The 21,973-nt window shown below is 28.5% G+C and overlaps 1 protein-coding gene across 5 annotated transcripts; it reads right to left on the reverse strand.

The window, feature by feature from the left end:
- Window positions 1-896: 896 nt before the first annotated feature.
- Window positions 897-20,562, reverse strand: LOC145750146 (rho-associated protein kinase 2-like). 5 transcript variants are annotated; one of them, XM_082566105.1, is made up of 34 exons: window positions 20,280-20,562; window positions 19,906-19,987; window positions 19,440-19,600; window positions 19,113-19,190; window positions 18,715-18,890; window positions 18,021-18,105; window positions 17,659-17,772; window positions 17,314-17,483; window positions 16,570-16,661; window positions 15,904-16,063; window positions 15,602-15,629; window positions 15,363-15,392; window positions 15,107-15,198; window positions 13,318-13,489; window positions 12,998-13,183; window positions 12,717-12,873; window positions 12,329-12,435; window positions 11,888-12,035; window positions 10,977-11,137; window positions 10,606-10,728; window positions 10,286-10,417; window positions 9,973-10,076; window positions 9,405-9,588; window positions 7,429-7,522; window positions 7,162-7,319; window positions 6,814-6,942; window positions 6,293-6,452; window positions 5,741-5,906; window positions 5,500-5,578; window positions 5,028-5,229; window positions 4,764-4,823; window positions 4,471-4,606; window positions 4,057-4,149; window positions 897-2,668 (listed from the first exon to the last, which is right to left on the reverse strand). In XM_082566105.1, the coding sequence occupies exons 1-34, from the start codon at window positions 20,373-20,375 to the stop codon at window positions 2,665-2,667; spliced, it is 4,119 nt and encodes a 1,372-aa protein (XP_082422231.1). In that variant the 5' UTR covers window positions 20,376-20,562; the 3' UTR covers window positions 897-2,664. The 5 variants fall into 5 exon arrangements, with proteins under 5 accessions (XP_082422231.1, XP_082422230.1, XP_082422229.1 ...); XM_082566104.1 differs by having other exon boundaries at window positions 4,057-4,161; XM_082566103.1 differs by lacking the exons at window positions 897-2,668; window positions 9,405-9,588 and adding exons at window positions 2,700-3,518; window positions 8,808-8,973 and having other exon boundaries at window positions 4,057-4,161.
- Between the last annotated feature and the right edge of the window lie 1,411 nt (window positions 20,563-21,973).

A 21,973-nucleotide genomic window follows, 5' to 3' on the forward strand; every position in this document is an offset into this window, starting at 1 on the left:
AGGCTCTTTAATTAATAAAATATTTGTTTACTTGACCTAAGCGAACAGTGACAAACGACTGGGTATGTTTTTGAAACTTATATTAGCCTATACCTTAATAAAAAACACCTGTCTATGAAATTGACACGTTGTAAAAGTATTCACTCAAAATTGAACAAAAATTTTAATAAAGGAAGTAATTGATTATACTGTATTTGTTATTTGGTCTTTTACAACATTTTAACCTTACTCTGGACAAGGCAGCTTTTTTGTCAACTTCCGACTTGTAACGAATTTCCCTAATTGTTTGTTAGGTTAAACTGCTGGTTGTTTTTTTGACCGGTTTCTAGCTTAGCTGGAAACGATGTCAAAAGCGCAGTTATTGCCCTTTTCGTGATACCTGAAAAAAATGTCAATAGTCGCAGTTCGTAAAACACACAGACATTACGTTTAAGAAATTTTTAATGACAAGTTTTCTATACTGGCCAAACACACACGCACATATTCTTACGAAACATTTAAATTTCAAAGTTCAATATTTGCAGAAACGATTTTATTAAAAAGTTTTACTCAAAACTTACAACTATATTGAAAAACAAGTTTTATATTCCATATTTAAAGTTTTACTACAATAAAAATTCGTATGTATATTATAAGCGTATGATATTAATATTTTATTAGTCGTAGACAATTTCAGCAGCTCCGTTAAATTTCTAATTTTTGATAAGATTTAGTCGGACTATCATATTAGGGCCCATGTTACAAAGTAAACACTACGACACTGAGCGGGGCATCGAACTTGCCCTTATGACCTCCAGTCGCCCTTCTGCGTCGAGACTACAACGCTATAAAAAATTAAATGTTTAGAACCAATTTATTAATAACAAACCTGTTGTTAGGCATCTCTGTTTTTAAACTTTTTACCCAAAAATCCCCACAAAATAACTTGGTTTGGCTTGATCACTGATAATATCATTTATTAATAAGAATAATAATGAATACGTAATGTAATACAGATACAAACTGTAACGCAAAAGGAAAAGTACAAATGCGGCATAAAGGAATAATAGTAAGGCAGTCAACTAGAATCAAATTAAAATACTACAAATTATTTTGGTACTTTTTAACCGAAATTGAAAAACTTTTAAATGCTTTTAAAAGTCAAATCCATAGCGTGACGTCATCACCCTTGCAATGACGTCACGCGAACCCTGTACATTGTTAGATTCGACGAAAAAAAAACGATTTAAACCGCACGACAAGAAAAGCGTTAAAAATGATTTCTCACAAAACAAGACAACTTTAGTGAAAGTGAATAACAAGAAATGGTAAGGGGTATTGCTTACATACAAGATAGATACACAAATAAGCCAAAGCGGGCCGAATCACAATATCGAAAAAACGAATTATCGAATGACAATCACTCATTGCAAAAAGCTAGACACAGAAATAAGCGCGGCAAAAATCCACAAGAAAATAGGTTTGAAAAATATACACGTTCTTCAATGCCTTAAATTGTGATTTACACCTATTGTATTATGTAGTGAGAAAAAATTTAAACGTATAAGGTCGTCGTCATTTTGGTTAGAAATCGAATCGACAAAAAAAGGAATTCGGGAAAAATCTAAAAAATTATCTCATTTAAGGGGACAATTTTTTTGATTTTACAAAATGAGTTAAAAGTTAACCTTTTTTACTACAAATAAAAAATAGCGGGGAGTTTTAAGGCTTAACACAAGCGCAAAGAAGGTTTCAAAAACAAATCTAAACATCAAAAATTCCTGATCAGTTAAAAAAGCTATAATTTCAGTATTTTTTTTAAGCAAACAAAAACGCGATGTACTTACAAAACAACCAATATCAACTACAGCAACTCTATGTTGCTTTTATGATCATAAAAATGTTTTTTTTTTAAATTTAGGCCATTTTTTAATTTGGGACAAAAATTAAAAAAAAAAAAAAATTGAAAATATCAAAAAATGGCATACGCAGCAAAATGGATTCGAATTAGATGTGGGTTTATGGTGGAAAAGGCACTTGAAATCTATATGCTGTGAAGTCAAAAATATATTAACTCTGTTGGCCATAGGAGACCAATCAGAACAAAAAGTTAACTTTCAAATGTAAAAATGATTCCGTTAAGTGGCCAAGGACACTTTAACATAAAAAAATGAGTTAAAAATTTTTCTGACAGTTAATATAAGGACAGACAATGGAACAACGCAGAAAAAAAACAGTTTATAAATAAAATCCCCCTTTTTTAGATGTTCAAGGCCACAAGTATGCTTATACATTAGGTTGGTAACACAATATAGCTGATGCCTATTAGGAAAATACAAAAAGAAAATAAACAATGTTCGGTATTACAAAAAAAATGAAACTTTATCTGCAAAAAAAAAGAAAAATAAATTCTTTTTTCGGGCGCGCTTATTTGAAATACCAAAAAAAGCAGCAGCAGAATATTAATAATCTATAAACCCAAAATGCTGTTTTCAAGCGAATTTCGGCGAGGCCCGAAATCGCCGTTAGTCAGTATTGAGGATAAACGAGACAACATCGCCACCAAGTGGACGAATATCGACTGAGGAGATTGTTTTTTTTTCGACCTCAGCCACGCAGAAAACTTTCCACATAAACAGCATTTTCTCCGATTACTCGAGCGGGCAAAGGGCAAGAAGCGACGCGTTAACTGAAAATAGAAAAAAAAGTTGCACGTCGCCATTTTTGCGAAAATACACTTTTTTAAAACTCGGCCTAAATCGGAATAAGTATTGGAACATAGTTTACAACGCTTTGCAACAGGGGTACGTGCTATGGTGGGAGAAATAACATGATTTTTACACTTTTTTACAGTTTAAAAAAGCGGTAATGGCACGGTGGTGTTTTCAGGAAGGCAGTATAGCAAATTAAAGGAATTTATTTAAGTATTTAAATAATCTTTGATTTTAATGTTGCTTTACTACCGATGACGTAATGTGAAGTCACGTGGTCGCAAAAACTTTTATCAAAAAACTTGAAAAAAAAATTAAGCTAAAACAACCAACAAGCACGTGCGTTTTTTAAATATTCACAAGAAAAAAAATTAATCCTCATCAGCCTCGCTCTTTCCACTCTGCGGGACTGCTCTTCCGCTCTCGGTCCTCCGGAGTAACTTATTGAGACTCCTCCGTCCAGTGGAGATTGAGGAGCTAGGAGCAGGAGCTGAACTTCCGTTGTTAAAGGGACTAAAAGATTTTCGTTGTTTTTTCTGTTTTTCTTTATGTTTTGCAGCAAAAAGTGGAGAATTTGGTTTAAGACTCTTGGAGCGCAACTTCACATGATCCGGAGGATAAAAATGTTCGGAGGAGCTTCTCCGGAGGCTGGAGTAGGTGCGAGGGCCAAGGTGACCCGGAGAGCTCGGAGGAAGATAATCCAGGTGCTCAAGGGATGCTGCTGGAGAGGGTCCTCCGATTGTTCTTGGATTTAAGGAGTTGTTGTCTCCTCCTCCCTGAAGTTTAACATGGTACGGAGGATTTAACTCTTCCTGACTCTCGCTCATCCTGGCAAATTTTGAAAATTTTTGGCTAATTTACACAAAGAGTTTGCAAGGTATGCAGTTGAAGTGAAAAGCGAAAATAAAACAAAAAGAAAAATACTGCGTGAATAAAAACATAAAAATGACAAAAATAAAATAAGTGATAAACACAAGGTTAAAATAATAAACATAAGAAACATGCCTAAAAATCAAAAAGAAATCAAATAAAATCATAAATCCAACAAAAAACAAATTGAGACAAAATTTTTGGCGACTCAAAATTCTGTGAGTTTTTATGAAGGGCACACGTGACTTCACAATGCCAAACATGCCAACTCATTGTGACAGGATAAATAAAAAATGACCTTTTCCCAACACACAGCACACACCGCCGGTGATTGCAAAAATTAAAAGTTTTATTAAAAAAATAATCTTTTAAATCAGGATGACTAAATTTAATAATTCAATTTAGGCTTATTAAGTTAAATTTAAAAGATTTTATTGCAAAAATATTATTACTAAAAAAAGTTAAATATTTATATTACGATTAAAAAACCTCATACCTCTTGTCCGAGTTTTGCTTCATATTTCGGTCGGCCGGTCCCTTACTGCTCGATTTTCTTGCTGCCTGGTTGTTGTAACGAACCGATTGTACTCTAGGAGAATTTCTAGTTTCAACAAAAGGTCACAAAAAACTAATGTCAGACGCTCGTCAAATTTTAAATGTCAAATTAACCAAAAACTTGTCACTAAAAAGGGCTAACATTGTGTTTTTTGGGCCAATATGTTAATTATTCTGATTTGGTATTAATATGGTACCCCACTTTAACTTGTACCGATACAATATAACATGGTATTTTAGTATAACTTGTGTTGGTAAATTATAGTATAGCACCTTAAATTAAAAGATCATACAATTTATATAAAATACACTTAAAAAGTACAAATATCTATTTTAAAACTGAAACGAAACAAACCTTCCAGGTCCGAAAGCATCCACTTGAGGAGGAGTTTTTGGGATCTTCTTGGAGAGTTGTCTTACCCACTTCTTCTGATCTTCGGAGGAGGATGCCTTGATGAGCAACTCTTTCGCTGTCGTCTCATCAAAGTTCACTAAAATGTTTCAAATAAAAAAAATTAACAAAATAATATTTTTAAAGAAAAATTATAAAAAAAATTTTTATTTCGTCTAAAATAAAAAATTTAAACCTTAGTTTAAAAGAAGATATTTATGACTTTTAATATCAGATTATAACATAATGTTTCTTACCTTTACATGGAACAATAACTCCAGAATCAATATGATCTTTATGATATTTTGCCCGACAACCTGATTCAAAATTTTATTAAAATATTGTTATATCTCATTAAAAAAACATGTCATGTTTAAAAAAAAAATAAAAATTTTTTTTTTTATATATCAAAAGTCAATTACGAAACTAAAAAAAATGAAAATTTTGCAATTAAAAAAAGAAAAAAATTTTTTTTTTAAAAAAGAAAAAAAATTTCACGATAAGGTAACAACATCGCTTACGCTGGCATTCTATAGCAGGTGGTGGTTTGAACATGTGCCATAATGGTTTCGAGCAAGTCTCACAACTGGTTGGCAGATGGTACATTATTGGTATAAACGTATGACCTTTGTGGTTGATCCTACCAGATTGTTTACTATGGTCGTCCATTATTGCTGGTTGTGCTTTATCTCTGCTACTCTCACCTTCGTTTGCGTACAATAACTGACAAAAAATAATAATTATTTTATTATTGAAAAGATAAAATGGATATTTCTGTTTTTACAATATTAGAATATTATTAAAAAAATCAAAAAAAAAAAAAAATTTTTTTAAAAATTAAAAAAAAAAATGTAAATCTTTTAAAATGTTCTTCACTAACTGTTTATTTTTTTAATTCAAAATCTGCTTAATGCATTAAAGCAGTTCAATTTTTTTATTCTATTTTTAAAGTTTTCAGCTACCAAAAGTTTAAAGATAATTTATTTAACTTACTTGAAATATTGTTGGAATTTCTTCTTGCTTGGCTCTAATAGCTTCAGCTTGGGTTACTGGTCTTACATGAAATAATTTCCTTAAAAAAACAAATAATTAAACTAAGGTAAACATTTGCTATCAAGTTTTAACAGTATAAAAACAATTTATTACACAATATGCAAAACAAAATTTCAAGTTTCAATTTTGAAAAAGAAAAACTTTGTAATTTAAAAAAAAATATTTAAAAAATATATCTTACTCCAAGTCGATGACCATGCTTGGAATCGATCCTTCCTTATCCTCCTCTGAGTCATAAAACAAGATCTTTCTCTTACTCACGACTACAAATTGTCTCTTCCAATATTCCTGCCTCTTTATTTTCTTGTTGTTGGGTATGGAGAGCCATCCTTTCAATGTTAAATCAACTAAAAATATTTGTCAGTTAAGTTAAATTTGAAACAAGTCTATATTCAAGGTTCGATCCCCACTGCTCTTACGCTGCAGCCCCCTTAATTAAAGCACTATAACTAGTATGAACCCATGCTGGGCCAATACTTAATCAGCAGCTTAACATTTAGGCATTTTAAATCTATATTATCTGAAACTGCCAAAACAACTCGAGATTGGGTCGGGGTAACTGATGATGCTTAAATTGTAAAGTCGATCATTCCACATCAAGGATAAATAAACACGAAAAATTAATTAGTATAATAAAACAGCAAAACAAAGTTTAAAAAACTTAAAGGGTTAGACTGTATAAAAATATTTTTCAGATGAAACGAATCTTCAAGTTAGTCTTAAAATATCTCACCATGCAGGGTGTCATCTACTCCTTCCGCACTGTGGATGCTGACAACATCTATGGAGGGAGGAGATGATTGGAATTGGTTCCTCAACATGTCGATGTCAGCATCTTTGCTGTCAACCATCATTTGAAGTTCTATGCACCTGCTACTCTCCTCTGCCAAGGCCTGGAAAAATAATCAATTTCTAATATGTTGAAAATAGTAAAAAAGTAGAGATTTAAAAATGCATAAAAATTGTTTTTAAAGTTTGAAGTTATGCTTGCAAAAAAAATATAAACTTTTAATATTTTTTTCGCTGGGTCAACCAAGAAGAATTTAACAAAAAAAACAAAATAAATTGTTTGTAAACAAGTTGTCGTAGTCCAAAAACACAAAAATGTAAAATCTTAAAAAATAAAAACACCTACATTAAGACTTAAAAAAAGTAAAGCAAAATAAATTGAAGTTTACAAAATAAATATGAATTGAAGTTTACAAATGAAAGAAGTTTACAAAAAAAAAATGTTATGAAGAAAAGTCATCTTACAGATTGAGAGGCATCTAGGTCTTGTTGGAAATCCAATCTCATTTTCCCAAGTTTTTCTTTCTCTTGAGCAAGCTCTTGTTGCAGCTTTCTACATTCTTTTTCCTTCTTTCTCAATACATCAGCAGACACCTTTGAAAAATAACAAGAATTAGATATTGAAGTTTTGACTGTTTCAGGTCAGTATTGAGATAAATTTTACAACATGAGTTTTTTAGAATAAAAATTACAAAAAACTGTATCAAATATTTATTGCTATTTTATTTAAATATCTACTTTAAATCAAAAACAATTAAAAAAACATTTAATTTTAGGTTCGATAATGATTTAAAAAAATAAAACATTGCCTACCTTCTTTCTGTTGTCCTTGTTCATATCTTTTCTGTTCATAACCTCAGCAAGTTTATTGACGGCTTGCATTTTAAGCATTTTTTCTTGTTGCATTTGCTTTTTAAAGTTGGCTTTGATAACCTCAACTTCATCTTGAGATTTGTGAAAGTTTTCAAGTTCTAAAACAAAAACAATTTTAAAAACTTAACCGTAGTTACGTTTTAGTTAAGTTTAATATAAATTAATTAAACATTATTGTAGTTTAAATTTTTGATATTAAGAAATTACCTTCAATAGAAAGCAATAACTTTTCGTCCATCTGTTGTTTTTCTTTATTTAAGTTACTAACTTGCTCAACTGAAGCAGCAAGTTTTTCTTCAAGCTATAACAATTCATATAAAACAAATTTAATATTTTTTTTAAATATTTGAAATTTAGATTAAAACTTTTTAATAATTTATAAAACAATAATCTAAAATTAAATTAAATGATAAACTACTTATATAAATTAAAATTATATAAATTATGGTAATAATACACAGTTAAAAGTTATTGTTATCAGTAAAGTGTTGTATAAAGTGTTAATTTGTTAAAAAATTGTTATTTATGTAAAGTGAATATCTTTGTAGCTGCTGTTTTGTTATAAATAATTGTGGCTAAAAAGAAAAAATAAACATGCCAAACCAGCAAGCGAAATGACTGAACAAATTCTGCAAACATGCAAATGGCTACTGAAGGAAAACAGAACACATTTAACAACTTTTGAACATGCAAAAAAAAGCATCTAACCAGGTTTCAATGACATGCATAATATTATACGATACACACAAAGCAAATAGAATACACACCAATTGACACAATGCATCTACCAACAAAAAACCATGCAATGTACTTAGTTCACAACACAAAAACATTAAAAAAAATAACAAAACTCTACATGCAAACATGCAATACAATACGAAAGCATTTTTTTAAATTTGTTGAAGTTATTTACATTCTAAATCTATTTTATTTAATATGTAAAATTTGGTGTCGGAAAAAGTTTTAAATATTTTAATTATTCTTATGTAGGAAACTTCGCAACCTTAACATAAAGTAATATCAGTTACTTTGACCCAGTTTCTAATTGACCTTAGCAGTTTAGAATATATATATAATCTTAAAGCCCAATTTATATAGCAATTAGTCTTTGGTTTAAAAGTAAGTACTGTTTATAGAACGTTACTCAAGGATGTTGTGACATTGGTTTAAAAAGAATCAAACTCAGGGTCGTGTGTCTTAAAACCAGGTTTTTTAAACTTAGCATTATTTTAAGTAACTTTGAATCATGTAATGAGGAAAAACCAAATGTGGTGTTTAGTTTTTTGAATTAGTTAAAAAAAAACATTTCGAAAACCTTAAAGTTTTTAAACAGTTAATGAGTTCAGCATCTGTACTTACTTTAACTTGTAATAATAAGACTTGTTAGCAAAAGAGATTTGAACAGTATTAGTAACCCATGCACTAGTAATAATTAACATACACATATACACTACTGAACACCTAGAAATTACTACACAACAACATGGGGATTAATATAACGCAGCAGGCACAGTGATAAGTCTACAGCAAGCTTACGAGACCATTGAGCAAAAATAGCGCAAACACGCAGACAATCGGACACTCACAGCCGTCTGTTCGTCTGCTTTTTCAGAAAGTTTCTGGCGCTGCGTACCCTCGAGTTCAACCTTGGCAAGTTGCAAGTGAACGATTTCGCGTTCGTAGTGGGAGCGCCACTGCTCGAGGATGGTGTTTGTGTCCTGCACCATCTGTAGTTGTGTGACCACTGTGTCCCTGTGTGTGATATGTGTGTCACGCCAGTTAAATTTGACCGACATAACTCTTTTGCATTATTTTACTCTCATAACAGTGATTAACATACATATACAGACCACGCCTTTCAGAAATCTGTCGTGGGACATGCATTTGTTGTGCGACAAAAAACACAACAGTGCAATTCAACAACAACAAAAAAACAGCCAGTTTTCACCAACCAAAACAACAAAAAAACTAAAAATAAATCTTCATAAAATAAAAATGACTCTGGTAGGCAAGCATTTTGATCTCAAAACCAAAACTTTTTGATAACAACACCGGTGATGGAATGACGATAATTGACTGTACATGTTTGTCATTATTTTTTATATTTTGTGCGTGTTTTGCTTGTTATGTGTGTGTATGCATGTCTGTATGAAAATGTGTGTGTCACATATGTATACACTCACTGCGAGTATTTCGCTATCGAGCGAGGTTAGTTTGTTGTTTGAATCTGTCAAGTCACGGACTTGTAACTGGAATTGTAACTTCTGTTTCTCGGAAAGAGCTAAGTCGCCATCAGCCACCCTCCTGGCCACCTGCTCTTGGTCGGCCTTGTTTAGTGCGGCTGTTAACTCAGCCTTAAGTGCATCTCTGTGGGGCATTAACCAAACCATGATAAAAACACAAACCAAAATATATCTCACAACAAATATTTTTTTAAGCAAGATTTTGGACTTACAAAAATTAACCAAATTTTTACCTTTCTATAACTTACAAATTGCCTTAGTTGAGAATATTAAATAAAGATACTAATAGCGAAAAAGTACAACTATGTACAAATTAAAATTTCAATTTTAAGATTATAAACGATAAACATAGTTATAATGCCTTATTTTAGCAGAAACAAGAGAAATTTAACATACAGCTTGTAGAATTAAATCTAACAATTAAATTAAATTTTTAAATACAACTAAACATTTTAAACTGCTATAGATAGTAATCTTATACAATTTTTGAATTACAAATTTTAAATACCGTTCATCTTGTAAAACAGCGGTGTTGTATTTCCAATCTTTCTCCTTCTTTTCCAGTTCCTCTTTCTCTTCCTTTAACTCTTTCACTTGAGTTTTATATAAAGTCTGCAAAGATAGAAAATATATTAAATCAAAATTTATGTAAATAAAATAATATACCAATAATTAAAAATTTCATTGATATTCATCTATAATTTTCCTCAAATTTTTTTAAGTACTCTTAATCACAAAAAAAATTTTTTTTGTTATAATGATATTATATAAATTATGTAAAACGAATAAGTTTAAAAAAATTTAAAATTTTTTTTAATTACAGAGAAATATTGTTCAGCTTCAAGTTGGTCCTGTAGCTCCCTCATCTGGCCATCCATGTTCTGTTTTTCACGTTTCGTTTTCTGCAATTTTTTCTCCAAATCTTGTTTTTCTTCCCGATATTGTGAATGTTCCTAAAAAAAATTCAAAAAAATTTTGTCGAGTTTTAGTTAAAAAAGGGGATTCCAGTTACTTTATTGTTTTTATGCTTACAGTTAAACTTTTTTTTATGAAAAAAATATACCAACTAAAGCATATATGGTTTAAACTGAAAAAAAACAAAATATTTTATGACAATTTCTAAAATTTGTTTAAGTTTTACCTTAGTATATTGAACTTCTGTTGTTTTAAGTGCATGAATTTCACTTCTTAATAACATGAGTTCCGATTGAAACTGAAGTTTTTGTTTTTGCTCTTGGTTCTTGGCATTTTCTAATTCTTCAATCTAAGTTATTCAAAATATAAAATAAATAAAACTAAGGGTATACTAAAAAATAAAAATTTGCATAATTACAGCATTTGCATAATTACAAAAAATTTTAGGCAATTCTAAATTCAAAAAACGAAAATTTTTTTTAAGTTAAAAAAGAAAATATCAAAACCACATTTTTTGAAAAAAAAATTTCATAATTTAATAAAAAAAAATTTTTGATGTATTTGAAAGAACAAATAAAATTTTCAAATTATATTCACCTCTTTCATGGCTTTTTCTTTTTGCACAGACATTTCCTTTCTTGTTGTTCTCGATTCAGCAAGATCATATTCAAGTAAGTTAAGTTTCTTTTTTAATTCGTTGTTGTCCTTATCCAAGTTAACACGAGCTTGTTTCTCGCTTTGTATTTGTCTTTCTAAAGCTGTAAAAACAATAAATTGTTAAAAAGTTAAGATATAAATGCCAAGATATAAAAATCAGCAGTGTGGTGTAATGGTAAGAACATTTGCTACACCACACACAAGGTCGTGGGTTTAATCCCCACTGGTCTTATCCTGTAGCGCCTTTGAGTAAGATGCTATATACAGTAAGAACTCTTGCTGAGCCAGCACTTAATCAGCGGTATAATTATCGAGCAACCATATTCTATAATATTCTAAACTGCTGCAGGCAACTCGAGACTGGGTCGGAGTAACTGATGTTACTCTATGTTAAGTCGCAGATTCGACTTTCCCACATCAAGGATAAAAATATATACAAAAAAAGGAATTTTTTATTTTTTTACTGATCGAATCAAATAAAGTAAAATGGCGCAAAGTGAGTATAAATACACTACATCTAATAGGCTTTTAAAAATAATAATAAACAAGCTAACGTTTGTGATACTTGGGCAAATTTTTGTAGAATCCTATTAAAAGAGTCAAATTTTTGCCTTAAGTTAGAAAATAAATTAGTATATATCAGTGTTTCTCAACCCTGAGTCCGCAGATTTATTTGAGTCCGTGAAAGGACCTGGATGAGGGCGCGAGCAAAGTTGCTAAGGGAATTAATATTTAGCCGTTATAATTAGTCAGTACATACTATATTAGAATTCTTTTAATATATATATTAGAAATTTTTAATAGCTTAAAATCAACATCTTTAAAAAATAAACAAAAATTCTGAAATTTACCTTTCATAGCTTCTGATTTAGCTCCTTCAATCGAAGCATATTTTCGATTTCTGGCGTCCAAGAGATTAGTTGTTGATCTGTGTTCTGTGGTTTCTTTGGCAAGATTTTGCTGCAGAGTTGTCATTTCAAACTGCAATGCTGTTTTAGCCTAGAACAGAAACAACAAAAATTTTTTATTTTTTGAATTTTTTTATTTTTTTTTTAGATTTTTTTTCAGAATTTTATTTTAAAAGTTTTAGTTTTGTGATTGGTATTATTAGACATTGCTATAAACAATTTCATCTTCTAATTATAAGAATACATTTAATTTTTTTAGTATTTTATATACAGAAATCCTGTAAATATAAACTTCAGTCTTTCAAAAAAAATCTAAAATTCGGGTACAAATTTTATTGCATTAAGTATTAACTAAGTATTACAAAAAAAGAAATAAACACTTACTCTTTCTAAAGTTGAAAGTCTGTCGTGAGCTTGTTTTCTTTCTGCTTCAACTTTTACAAGTTGTTCTTTCGATCTTTCCGACTCTGATTGCAAGCTCTTAACATGATCTAAAATAACATTTTTGTTATTTCCACTTAACGGGTTTCTACTTTTAGCATATATAATTTCTTTTTTTTTTGTAAATAAAAATTAATCTAAATGAAATAATAAATTTGTTGTTATTTAAAAAAAAATTATAAACATATTTTAATCCTTAATTCCAATGTGCAAACGCTTAGTAAAATTATGTAGTATATTATCTTGATTAAGTCACAAAAAAAATAAATAAATGTACCTATAAAAATTATTATTTAGAACAAAAAAATGTTAATTTTTTAGAAAATGTTACCTTGCAGATCAGCAATTCTATTTTCACCCTGAGATTTTTCTTGTTCAAGTAAACTATTCACCCTCATTTTAGCTCGCTCTAAAGTTTTCACTTTCTCGTTTATGTTTGTGAGTTGTTCCCTCAAGTCGTTGTTCGAGTTTTCAATATCTGAGTTAGCCTAACACAAAGAAATTTCATTTAAATTTTAGTAGCGAACTAAAAAAAAAAAACTTTTAGCATTTCTGTTATTATACATAGGGGCACTTAAAATAAAATATTTTTTTTTAATTATTTTTTTTTACTTTTTTGAGTTCTTGAAGTTGCTTTTTTTGTTTGCTGACAGTGTCTGTCTCGTTTTTCAACTTCCGCGTTAAATCGTCGCTCTTTTGTTGATCGGATCGTGCAGTAGCTTCAGCCTTCTTCCTCTCCACATTTTGAGATCTCATCTCTTCCAGTTGACGACCGAGAGATTGGTAATCATTCTCAATCTAAAAAAAATTTACAAATATTTTTTCGAGATCAATATTTCAAAAAAATTTTTTTTAACAAATATTTTTTTTTTCAAGATTAATATTTAAAAAAAAATAAATGATCCAAATTTTAAAATAAAAAAATTTTTTACCCTTTTTCTCTTCTCAGCTTCCATTTCTGCTTTTCGTTGACTTTCCTGATGTTTGTGTTGAAGAAGAGTGTTGTCGCGTTCTAGTTGTCGCAGCTCATTTTCTTTTGCTCGACGACTTTCACGATCTGATTCCATATCCCTTGATGCAGTCTCCAGTTTAGTGGCTGAAGTGCTGTGAGAATAGAAAAAAAAAAATTTTGTTTAAGAATGAAAAATGATTAAAACAAAATTGTTTAAAATTTTAAGGATCGAAACAAAATGATTAGTACATACATAAAAAAATTGTTTTTTAACAATATGGTCAAATTTTAGCTTTATTGTTTTAGCAAATATGCTGAACTTTAATTTTTACACATTTTAAAAACCAAGGCAACTTTAGATTTATTATAAAAAATGTAAAAAATCGAAACTTTAAATATCTTATTTAAGCCGACTAAGAAAAAATTAAATTTACAATGCACAAGTACTTTAAAAGATTAAAAAAATGATAATAAACTAAGTTTTTTTTTTTTAAATAGAATTTTTTATAAAGACTATCAAAAAACAACTTTAAAACAAATAACAATTATTTAAAAAGTATACTTTAATCAAATTTGTATTTTATTTGTTGGAATACAAACAAAAAATTTAATTATTAAACTTTAAAAATCAAAGTGCAAAATTTGTTTTATTTTTAATTAACAAATTTACCAAGTGTTATATATTTATGTGCTTGTTCTAAAATATGCTACTTAGTTATTAGCAATAACATGCCAATTTCTTAAAATAGAACATGCATATTGTAAACCAAAACTACTACAATTAGGTTCAAGAGCTATGACCTTATCATTATCAAAATTACAACCAATTTTCAATTATCAAGAAATGATTCAACTTAATTTGCATTTGTGTAAATGAAAAAAATTCGTAAGACAAGTATAACGCACTCATCAAGATTTAATAAGCATTTTGTGACAATTATTGGTAAAGCAAAAATACCAATAGGAAAGAAATCAAAGTTATTTTATTATTAAATTCAGTTAATATTATTTAAATCCTTAAATTATAAATATCACACAAAAATGTTAATGTATTCGAGTGAATATTTTTTTACGAGTATTAATTTATTAACTGGTACGACTGTCCTTTTTATTTTTACCGAAAATGGAAGTTTCAAATTACCAATCAATTCAAAAATTTTTAGACAGTATTTGCAATTAACCAGTAATAGGCAAACAACGTCACTATTTACTGTGTAATTATATATTAAAAGGTTGCTTCTTGCCTATCCGAAATGACTCAGTTGCGAAACATAAATAAAAAGGTTGTAGCTGACGTAGATTACAAACTTATTAACAACATTTGGTTGTAATTAAATATCTAAGTTGTCGACACTTGACATAATTTTTAATATAGATTACAATACATTACATTATTAAGTATAAAGGGCTACAATAAAAGAAAACTTGTAACTTGAATATTTACATTTAAAACTTAAGGTATTTTTTTATACAACAAATGGACAACAAATTATTAACTAATTTAAGGTTTTAAAACCATGAATATTTCTATAACCTTATCATTTAACAAAGAACTACTAAAAAAAACATTAAACCAACTTAAATAAATGTATAGCCTATTTGCATGTGGGTATGGGTTATATCAATCAAAATTTTACATTTTTAGGAAATTTGGCATGCAATAAATGTAATCCTGGTTTTTGTTTTGCAAAATTAATTTATTTCAAAATTGTTTTGCTATAGAACTACAAAATGTGCGATATGTACAAAAAAAATAAAATTTTACGTACTTGTATTTGCTTTGCAAGTCTCCATTTATTTTCATCTGTTGTTTAAGCTGGTTTTCCAGATTAAGAAGCTTTTTTGAAAGTTCTTTCGAATCCTTTAAAATAATTTTTTTTTGTTTAGTATTCTGGGAATGCAAAAATCAACTTTATGCAATAGCATATGCTAAGTTATATTTAAATATTAAACCTAATACATTTTGTTATATTTTTAGTTATTTAAAAAACCTAAAACTGTTATTTTTAAATGTAAGATATTTACCTCATTTGAATTTACTGAATTTGACTTCTCCTAAAAAAAACAAATAAGAAATAATAAAACAACTTTACAAAGCTTTACACATCGGCATTAAAAAAACCTTAACTATATAATTATCCATATTGCATTACTATTTTATAAACTCCAAATTAAAAAGTTGTACTAGGAACTAACTAATAACATCAATATTAATTTTTTATTGTAAAACAAAATTAAAAAAAAAACAATAGAAAGAGACTTACAATGCTTGGTAAAGTTCCATTATTGTATCTAGAAAGAACATAAAGTAAATTAGTTTCGATATAAAAACAATACATAATGTATCGATTTATAACACAATTAAATCGCAATCAACCAAAAAAAAATTTAAAAGTATCTATAAAAATGCACCTATAATTATTCTTTAAAATACAAAGCCGTCAAAATATTTAACTATCTTTGGGTTATGGTTTAAAAAAGGGGGGCATATTAATTAGAAAAGGGTAAGGTGTAAGGATTATAAACATTTTTTTTTTACTTTCTAAAAAGTTTTTTTTTAACTTACACCGAGTCTGATGAAAACGTGAACCCAATAAATGGCAGGTGATTCCCCGCAAATGCTTTTGGGGTTGGAAATTCCTCGGTGTCCCCCTTTTCTTCTTCGATGTCGTCAAAATTGCGAGTGTCAGTGTCACCAGTCAGTTCTGGCACAACTGGTGCAACCGCTGAAAAAAAATTAAGACAATTTTAAAACTAGAATATAATTTCAAATTTAAAAATTTTGTATATAATATAACTTAAAAATTTTTATTTAAATTTTACAAATTAACACAACTAAGAAAAAATGTTTTTGAATATTGTCCTTAACCTATAAGCTTATCCATTATTTTATAACATTTAACTTGTTTACTTAGAATTTAAAACCATAAGGTGGACCATAAATTTTACTTTATTACATCTGAAGTACCATAAACAACACTTATGTAGATACCATATTGCATTAAAATGTACCAACAATGGTTTTAAATTTATATATGTTTAACTGTAATGTTTATAGCAAGATAGTTAAAAAATAAAGCCTTTACTGTGGCAAATTTTTTTTATCAATAACCAACAATTAAAAATTTTAAATTGAAAAAGGAATATTAACAAAATTAAATCATATTTTTTAAAATTCTTTTTAAGAAGATAAGAATAAGACTAAAAATCCGAAAAAAAATTTAAAACTTACTTTCGCGCAAGGTTTCAAAATTCCATTGCTCATTCTTAAAAAATCTATGATTTTTAATTTCCCCAACTCCATTATTACCCAATCTTTCTTTGCTGTAACAAAAATATTTTAAAATTAAACAATATTGCATATATAGGACAAAAAACAACATAAACCTAGTTAAAAAAAAAAATTACAACATATTTTACGATGTTGATATTTCTATGTAAAGTTTGTAACATCTCCGCTTTCGGCACCATACTATTTTTAACACTGTTTTAGTGTCGTTATAAAGTATTTATAGGGATGGATACATATTTTTAGAATCCAAAAACACAACTATGTTATGTTGTTTGTATAGTGCAGAAGAGAAACATAATTCATGCGGTTTATGAGTTTGATTACGCACTTAAGGTCAATGTTCTGTTTGCTTTTAATTAAATTTGACAGATTTGTTTGTTGCAAATAACAGCATACTTGTATGTTAAAGCACAGCCTAACTAAATTAGGAAGTTATGTAAATAGATATTATGCAATAAATTTTGGTAATTTGAATTAAGTGTTTAAGCGCAATTAATTAGATCTAACATAAATTCAGTTTTATCAGTTAAAAATTTTTTCTAATTAATAAAAATTTAATTCTAAAAATCAATTTACTATGACCACTTATAATAACCTAATTAACTAAAAAACACATTTAATTAAACTTTAATAATTAGTAAATTAATTGCTAATTAAAACACAAAAACACAAATTATAACTAACCGGTCAGTCAAAAATCCACAAATCAAATGTTTTGCATCTTTTGACATTTCGACATCGTCGGGAAATTGTAACGAGTTTTTGTGATCCATGATTTTGCCGTAGGTCCCCACAAGTGAGTCCGCATAAAATGGGGTATCCCCGACTAACATTTCGAACACAAACACACCCACCTAAACATCAATAACTTAATTTATCCTGCATCCCCATTTAAAAGTAATGAAAATATAAAAACAATTAGTCCTTAGTATTAGTTTACATAGAATTGAAATACTAACTAAATCAATGTCCTCCTAAAGTGTAAAAAAATAGAGAAATAATCACAGGTAAAGTTCAAAAATTACTTACAGACCACCAATCGCATTCCCTCCCATAATATCCATTACCGCCCTGAGATTTTAAAACTTCGGGAGAAATGTAATCAGGGGTTCCGACAGCTGTGTCAGATCTTACCATCTCATTCTAAATTCAAAAAATGCTTTCTATTAGAAATTGATTATGAATATGTGGCTGCGAGTATTTACTTGTTGATTTAAAATATGTTTTTAAAAATTTACCAAAATAGGCCTAGTTATTTTAATTTATTTAAAGGTTTAAAACATTTAATTTTCCAGGTTTTATAGAGTTTATACTTCTTATTTTTTACAAAATTGTCCATTGATATTTAATGAAGCTGATTTGTTTTACCAAATCACAAAAATTACACTTACTTCATCCATTTTCATACAGGTTCCAAAATCAGCAAGTTTCAAGTGTCCATTTTTGTCCAATAACATGTTGTCAGGTTTAACATCCCTTAACACAAATAAAAAAAATTTAAGTTATATACAATTTTAGATTTTATATTTTAAATTAAACAACTTCATTTTTTTTGCGAAACAATAATGCCTGCACACCATCAACTAACTAAAATTCATTTATAGTAAATAAGTCTTTGTTTAATAATAAAACATGCATAAGAAAAGCCAGGAACCATTACATAAAATCAGCAAAGTGAAAACTAAAACTTTAATACTTAATTTTAACAATATTAATACAAGCCGAAGGTTATTGAATATTTTGTATAGGCCTATATGTAATATTTAATAAACTTTGGCTTGTATTAATAATATTAGTGCTATAATTAAGTATATATTAAAGTGTCGCAAATGATTTCTTAGAAATTTTTTTAATCATGAATTTAATTTTATTAAACAAGTATTGTGGTTTTATGTTAATAAATAAATTAAAACATCTAATCAGTGTCTACATATGGAGAAATTAAAACCATACACAGAATTGAAACTATATGAAACTATACATAGGAGTAATGCTTTTATATTTAAAATTAAACATGTAATTAGTTGAACAAATTGCGCATAAAAAAGGGCGTTTTCTTTATAAAATACACACATAAAATATTACCTGTGAACGTAGCCCATGGAGTGGATGGCTTCTAGAGCTAGGACAACTTCCGCTGTGTAGAACTTTGCCCAACGCTCAGGTACATCATAGTTCGACATTAAATTAACAAGATCCCCACCCGGCATAAATTCCATGGCCATATAAAGATATTTGTCGTCTTGAAACGAATGCTCAAGCTACAGAACAAAAAATTTAAAAAATTAATCTCAAAAATAATAAATTTCAAAAATGATGATCATAATATTAAAAAATAAATACAAACCACAATAAAAAACCTCTTGGTTAAAGTACATTTACTAAGAGCAAGAATGACAATGCAATATAAACAGTCATAAAATATTGAACAACCAAGTAAAAGAGAATTTTAAACATAAACGTCAAAAAATCAAAAACTTTACCCTGACTATCCATTCAGAGTTGGCAAGTGCCATAATATCTCTTTCCTCCCAGAAAAACGCAGACTCTGATCTTTTAATCTAAAAGAAAGTCATAAACGAATAAGACAAACTAAAAAGTAAGGAATACAGTTTTAATTTAATTTTATAAACAGCAGGTAAAAATGTAATCTAACATTTTAAATAAGTAAACTATGCTGCAGTTCATTTTATAAATTTGGATTAAAAAAACAACTCTTTAAATAAAGAATTACATATAAAAATAGAATGCAAAGTTTTAATCGTTATAAAATAAATACAAAATGTTAGCAGACTTCTTTTACAACTCACCATTTCAAATTTACTTAATAACTTCATCGCATACACTCGCTTAGAAGGTTTGTGCCTTACCAACTGGACCTCACCAAAAGCACCCCTACCGATAACCTTGACTACGTCAAAGTCGACAGCAGTCATCCGCTTTTGCCTGAGCTTTTTCGTAACCGATGAATCTGTGTAAAATAGTTTTGTTTTAAACTTTGTTTCAGTTAGAAACCTATATGACCACAAACTGAAAGTAAATGATAAGTACACAATTAAATATTCGATTTAAGTGCCTTAAAAATATAAACAAGTGTTATACCTAGTGCCAGAGATAACAGTATAAACCGTAATAAACAAAATCACATTTCTTATTTACAAATTGAAAAGCATTAACAAGCTTTGGATTTACAAATTAACAACTAAAACACCTGTGGTTTTAATTAAAGCAAAACTTTCATTAAAAATATAACTATAAATTTTAAGATTTAATTACATCGATTAAGAAAGCTTTCAACATTTTTGTTTCTTCTCAAAGCAGGAGTGTCCAAATCTGTAACAAGAGCACTCACCCCATCCTGAAATAATTTAAAAAACTCATTAGAAATAGAATAAATAAAAAAGCCCAATAATTATCATTATATTTTTATAGTGTTAGTTTTAAACTCATGTACAAAACAAAAATAATTATTTTAATTAGTTTTATTTATTTGATTTGATTTTGCATATATTATGGGTATATATCCCTTAAAGCCAAAAAACCTTAAGTTAGCCCAAATATCAATCTAAGTTTTTTTACAATTACTTTACTGTAACACAAGAGAATATGCAGTAAAATTGCACGCAAAAGTTATGTTAAAAAACACGTACCAGTAAAGCATCGATGCTGAGTCGTGAATTACTATCCAGCACCATTCCTGCGACTTCTCTTTTACGACTTTCATACTTCTTTTTTTCTTCATTCATTTTGTTACTCTTTGTTGGCAAAGAGCAACTATTTTATTTTAAACAGTTTTTAATCCAATGAAAATGTATATCCGTGTAGTGAAAACTTAAAAGCATTGATTATATGTACTTGACCTGTCGATGTTAATCAAGCTTATGAATAAACCAGCTTTTCAGTTCCACATTTTTTCAGAAATGTTAGTTGTTAACAAGCCTTTATTAAACAACAGAAAATTGAGTAAATAATCAGTTTGTCAATTAGGATAAACTTAAGGGTATCCCTAATACAGTTAAGGTAGTCGACTAGTCGGTAACAGACAAAAAAAGATAAATCTATTTATATGCTGATGTATAAAAATTTACAACAGAAAAAATAATAGGCTTATATCTTTCATTTGCTAGATTTTTACCAACTCTATATATTACTTGCTTTATACTCATTATACTAAAAAAAGTTTGTTTCATGCTGCAATATGGCCTAATCTTACATGAATTTTAATAAACTTGTTAGTGGTACTCAATTCCAAGCTTAAATGTCGTGCATTTATGCAGTGGAACCTTCATTTACAATCTGACATTACTGCATACCACTTAACTGCTTAAACAACTAATCAGGCAAACAACTGAACAACATACTAAATTGCAATGCAATATATACATAAACTGTATACCAAAACGTTCTTTATTATAAACTCTATGACCTCGAACAATTGACAAACTTAAAAACTGTAATTGTTATATTTTTGCAAATCACGCCCTAAAGTAAAACGCCCAACAAATTAACCATCTTGACTTACCGTCAAAGATATACTTGGGTATACAATATAAAAGAAGATTATGATAATCTGCTTCGCTGTAAATGCAATGACAATTAACTAAATTAACGTTAGTTTTTCTCTTTTATTTTAGCAATAAAATAATTAACCTAACATAAAAAAATTAACTAGGCCTCAATGAAGTTTTGGTTAGGAAGTAAGGAGCGTAATTTAATGTGCCGTTGCCAAAAATTAAATAAATTTAATTATAATATTTTTAAATTTAATAAATTTAAGGCTTTTTGCTTTATTAATTGCAAAAAAAATTTCAAATTAATAAAAAAAATACAAATTAGACGGTGTTTACTAATTGGGTCTACTAAAAATCATTTGTGTTCGGCCATTTGGATAGAACGTCCATATTTGTTAAAGCTATCAAATAAAACCAACAAATACAGAATTCATTTCAGTATAATTTTGAAAGTAACAGTTTTGTACTATTTTTAAAAAGTAATACTTTTAGACCGGTGACAGTGCATACCAAAATGACGTCACTGATTTTGCGATGACGTAACCAAAGGATTGTTTACAAAAACCTTTTGCGATAAAAAGATTGTGTTGCAAAAGAGATAAATTGTGGTAAGATCGAACGCTACAGGCAAAAACAGGCTGCGGATATAGCAAGAAAAAGCTTTTCACAAACTTCTTAGTTTATAATTAGGTTAAAATGTTTTAAATTAAACGCAGTAAAAAAAGGTTAAGTTGTTCTGTCGTTACAAATTTTTTTTGCTAAACCGCTTTTTTATTTTTTTTTTAAATCGCCTTTTAATATTTTTTTAAAACAGTAGCCATAGTAAAATACTA

Source organism: Corella eumyota, chromosome 4 (genome assembly GCF_963082875.1).
Source record: "Corella eumyota chromosome 4, kaCorEumy4.1, whole genome shotgun sequence".
In the NCBI taxonomy this organism is placed as follows: Eukaryota; Metazoa; Chordata; class Ascidiacea; order Phlebobranchia; family Corellidae; genus Corella; species Corella eumyota.

Excerpts from the sequence above, each read along its gene's own strand:
- LOC145750146 (XM_082566101.1), bottom strand. The coding sequence starts at position 20,375 with ATGAATGAAGAAAAAAAGAAGTATGAAAGTCGTAAAAGAGAAGTCGCA. Across the intron at positions 18,891-19,112 it reads ACTCTGAATGGATAGTCAGG|CTTGAGCATTCGTTTCAAGA; the intron begins GTAAAGTTTTTG and ends TTTGTTCTGTAG. Across the intron at positions 12,436-12,716 it reads TAGAATTGCTGATCTGCAAG|ATCATGTTAAGAGCTTGCAA; the intron begins GTAACATTTTCT and ends ATGTTATTTTAG.